Below are 3,455 nucleotides of genomic sequence, written 5' to 3' on the forward strand. Positions count from 1 at the left end.
GAGCCATCTCACCAGCCCCGGCACACACCTTTAATCCCAGCATTCGGGAGGCAGAGGCAGGCGGATTTCTGAGTTCGAGGCCAGCCTAGTGAGTTCCAGGACAGCCAGAGCCACACAGAGAAACCCTGTCTCGAAAAAACCAAAAACCAAAAGCAAAAAAAAAAAAAAAAGACACAAATATTCCCCAGTGACTCCCAATGGAACTCTAAAGATTTATTTATTTATTTTTATGTATATAAGTACAGTGTAGCTGTACAGATGGTTATGAGCCATCATATGGTTGCTGGGAATTGAACTCAGGACCTCTGTTCCTCCTAGTTCCGCTTGCTCTGGCCCAAAGATGTATTTATTATTAAATGTAAGTACACTGTAGCTGTCTACAGACACCCCAAAAGAGGGATTCAGATCTCATTATGGATAGTTGTGAGCCACCATGTGGTTGCTGGGATTTGAACTCAGGATCTTCAGAAGAGCAGTCAGTGCTCTTAACCACTGAGCCATCTCTCTAACCCCCAATGGAACTCTAGATCATCCTGGGGCATGGAAGAATGCTCTCTCTCCATCAGAGCTATACTCAAGCATGAGTTATCAATAATCCCGTCAGTGGTTTGGGGAAGCACCTGATGGCAAAGGTTTCCAACATTCTCAGTGGCAGTGGCTTTCACAGGACAACTGTGGGCTGACAACAGATGCTGTGGTGTGTGTGTGTGTGTGTGTGTGTGTGTGTGTGTGTGTGTGTAGGGTTAGGGAGTGAGGAATGGGTAGGCCGTTTTCATATGCCATACCTTAGGGACGCTTGTGTTACATACATCAGGAATGAATCTTCATATATGCTGATAATAATTTGTTTGCTCCGAGTTAATCTTCTTGAATACTTTTTTTCTCCTCTCTCTCTCTTTTGAGATAGGGTTGTTTGTAGCCCAGACTGGTCTTAAACATATGCTGAGAAAAACCTCAAGCTCTTGATCAGTGTACTTCTATCTTGGCTTGGTTATTCTCTGTTGCTGGGAAGAGACCAAGGCAACTTAAAGAAGAAAACATGCCGGGCGTGGTGGCGCACGCCTTTAATCCCAGCACTCGGGAGGCAGAGGCAGGCGGATTTCTGAGTTCGAGGCCAGCCTGGTCTACAAAGTGAGTTCCAGGACAGCCAGGGCTATACAGAGAAACCCTGTCTCGAAAAACCAAAAAAAAAAAAAAAAAAAAAAAAAAAAAAAAAAAAAAGAAGAAAACATTTTACTGGGGACTTGATTATAATTTCAAGAGTGAGTCCATGGGCATCATGGCAGCAGCAGGCAGGCATAATGCTGGAGCAGCAGCTGAGACCTTCCTTACATTTGATCTATATGTTGGAAGGAGAGAGATGGAGAGCTGGGTCTAGTGTGGCCCTGGGCTTTTGAAACCTCAAAGTTCTACCAACTTGTGATTAAACACTCAGATATCTGATCCTAGGCAGATCATTCTCATTCACACACCTCCCTGTCCCTGTCCCAGGTCCTAGGATCACATGCCTGTGGTATCATGCTTGGGTCTTTTAGCTTTCTCTTTGAGGTGGCCTAACTGTGTGGCTGACACTGCCTTGGAATTTCCTATGTAGTACCCAGGCTGGCTTAGAATTCATGTTCCTCTGGCCTCTGCCTCTTTTAGTTCTGGAGTTGCAGGTGTGAGCCACTTACACCCAGCCCTTTGCTATGTTTAATGTTGAGTTCTCTGCCTAGAGTTGTTCCTGTCATTTTTTTCAACATAGAGCCTTATGTGGAAATGTGGGGACAAGTTTTCCCAAGACCCATGCTTTGCCTCCCCATGATGATGATGGATTTGGAGAAAAGATGGCTCTGAGCATTATCATGGTTGGCGAGGGCTAAAGGGCTTGGTGACAGGTTCTCCATCTGTTGGCCTGCTGGGCTTGCAATAAAGCTTTTATTTGCCCAAGCTTTACTCGCCAAGACAAGGGTCTCTCAGCCTTTGATAGTGGCAGTAGCCAGATTGGAATCCAATAACAGTAAATGGCAGCAGTATCTTGTTTAGATTTCTCCAGGAAGAGGGTTTGGGATAGCCAGCCAGTCTGCTGACACTGGCTCTAGCTTCTATGCAGTTGCAAACCCTTATTATTTCTCATCCCTAATGTTTTTAATCTCATTGCTTAAACCTCTTGGGTATGTATTTGAGTGTGTGTGTGAGTGTGTGTGTGTGACAGCACATGTGTTGATATCTGAGTTATCTGAGAGGATTCCATACTGTATGGATCCTGCTCAAACTCAGGTGGTCAGGCATGGCAATTGTCTCAGTTAGGGTTTCCATTGCTGTGAAGCGACACCATGACCAAGGCAACTCTTATAAAGGACAACATTTAATTGGGGCTGGCTTACAGTTCCTGAGGTTCCGTCCATTATCATCACAGCAGGAAGCATGGCAGCATGCAGGCAGACATTGTGCTGGAGAAGGAGCTGGGGGTTCTGCATCTTGATTCGAAGGCAACCAGGAGAGACTGGCATCCTCAGGCAGCTAGGAGGGAGCTCTCTTCCATCATTAGTGGAGTCTGAGCGTAGGAGGAGACCTCCAGAGCCCAACCCCACAGTGACACATTTCCTCCAGCAAGGCCACACCTCCTAACAGTACCCTATCATCAGGATAACAAACAAATGCCTCCAAAAATCTTCTCCCTTAGTGCTTGGGGAGAGTAGGAGAGACTGGGTCTGCGATACGCCCTGAAGCTTGTTTCTTCCTGATGATAGTTGTTGTGTGACTGAACCTGTTGGTTTGTGGTTTGGTTTGCAGTTCAAGTCGCCGTAGTATTTGGTGCAAAAATATTAGACTATGTCTTCAACCTGTGCGAAGGTAAATTTGACTACCTGGAGCGGCTCTCTGACAAACTGCTGCTGAAGATCATCTGCTACCTGGACCTGGAAGATATTGCCAGCCTCTCCCAGACATCAAGCAAGTTTGAGAAGGTAACAGTCCCTGCTGCTGCATCAGCTGCACCAAGAGCCCTGCCACTGATCTAACCCCTGAGAGCCATATTTCTCCTCTTCCTTATTCATTTAGGTTTGTTTGTTTGTTTGTTTGTTTTATTTGTTTATTTGATGGGTATGGGTGTTTTGCCCACCTGTGTGTATATGCATCATGTGCATGTAGTGCCCATGGAAGCCAGAAGAGGGCATCTGATCCTCTGGAACTAAAATTATAGGCAGCTGTGAGCCACCATGCCATTTGCATGCTGGAAACCAAACCCAGGTCCTCTGCAAGAGCAGCCAGTGTTCTTAACCGCTGAGACATCTTAAAGATTTATTTATTGTATGTATGTGAGTTCATTGTGGTCCTCCTCAGACACACCAGAGAAGGGCATCAGATCCTATTACAGATGGTAGTGAGCCACCATGTGGTTGCTGGGAATTGAACTCAGGACCTTTGGAAGAGCAGTCAGTGTTCTTAACCTCTGAGCCATCTCTCCAGCCCCC

General features: G+C 46.0%; 1 protein-coding gene across 1 annotated transcript in view; it reads left to right on the forward strand.

Annotated features, from left to right (window-relative positions):
- Nucleotides 1-3,455, forward strand: part of Fbxo36 (F-box protein 36) — a 65,771-nt gene that overhangs the window by 56,248 nt on the left and 6,068 nt on the right. The window contains exon 3 of the mRNA XM_021175000.2: nt 2,776-2,948. Within this exon, the coding sequence (XP_021030659.1) occupies nt 2,776-2,948 (173 nt within the window). The remainder of the gene's footprint in view (nt 1-2,775; nt 2,949-3,455) is intronic.

This window comes from Mus caroli, chromosome 1 (genome assembly GCF_900094665.2).
Source record: "Mus caroli chromosome 1, CAROLI_EIJ_v1.1, whole genome shotgun sequence".
Classification (NCBI taxonomy): Eukaryota; Metazoa; Chordata; class Mammalia; order Rodentia; family Muridae; genus Mus; species Mus caroli.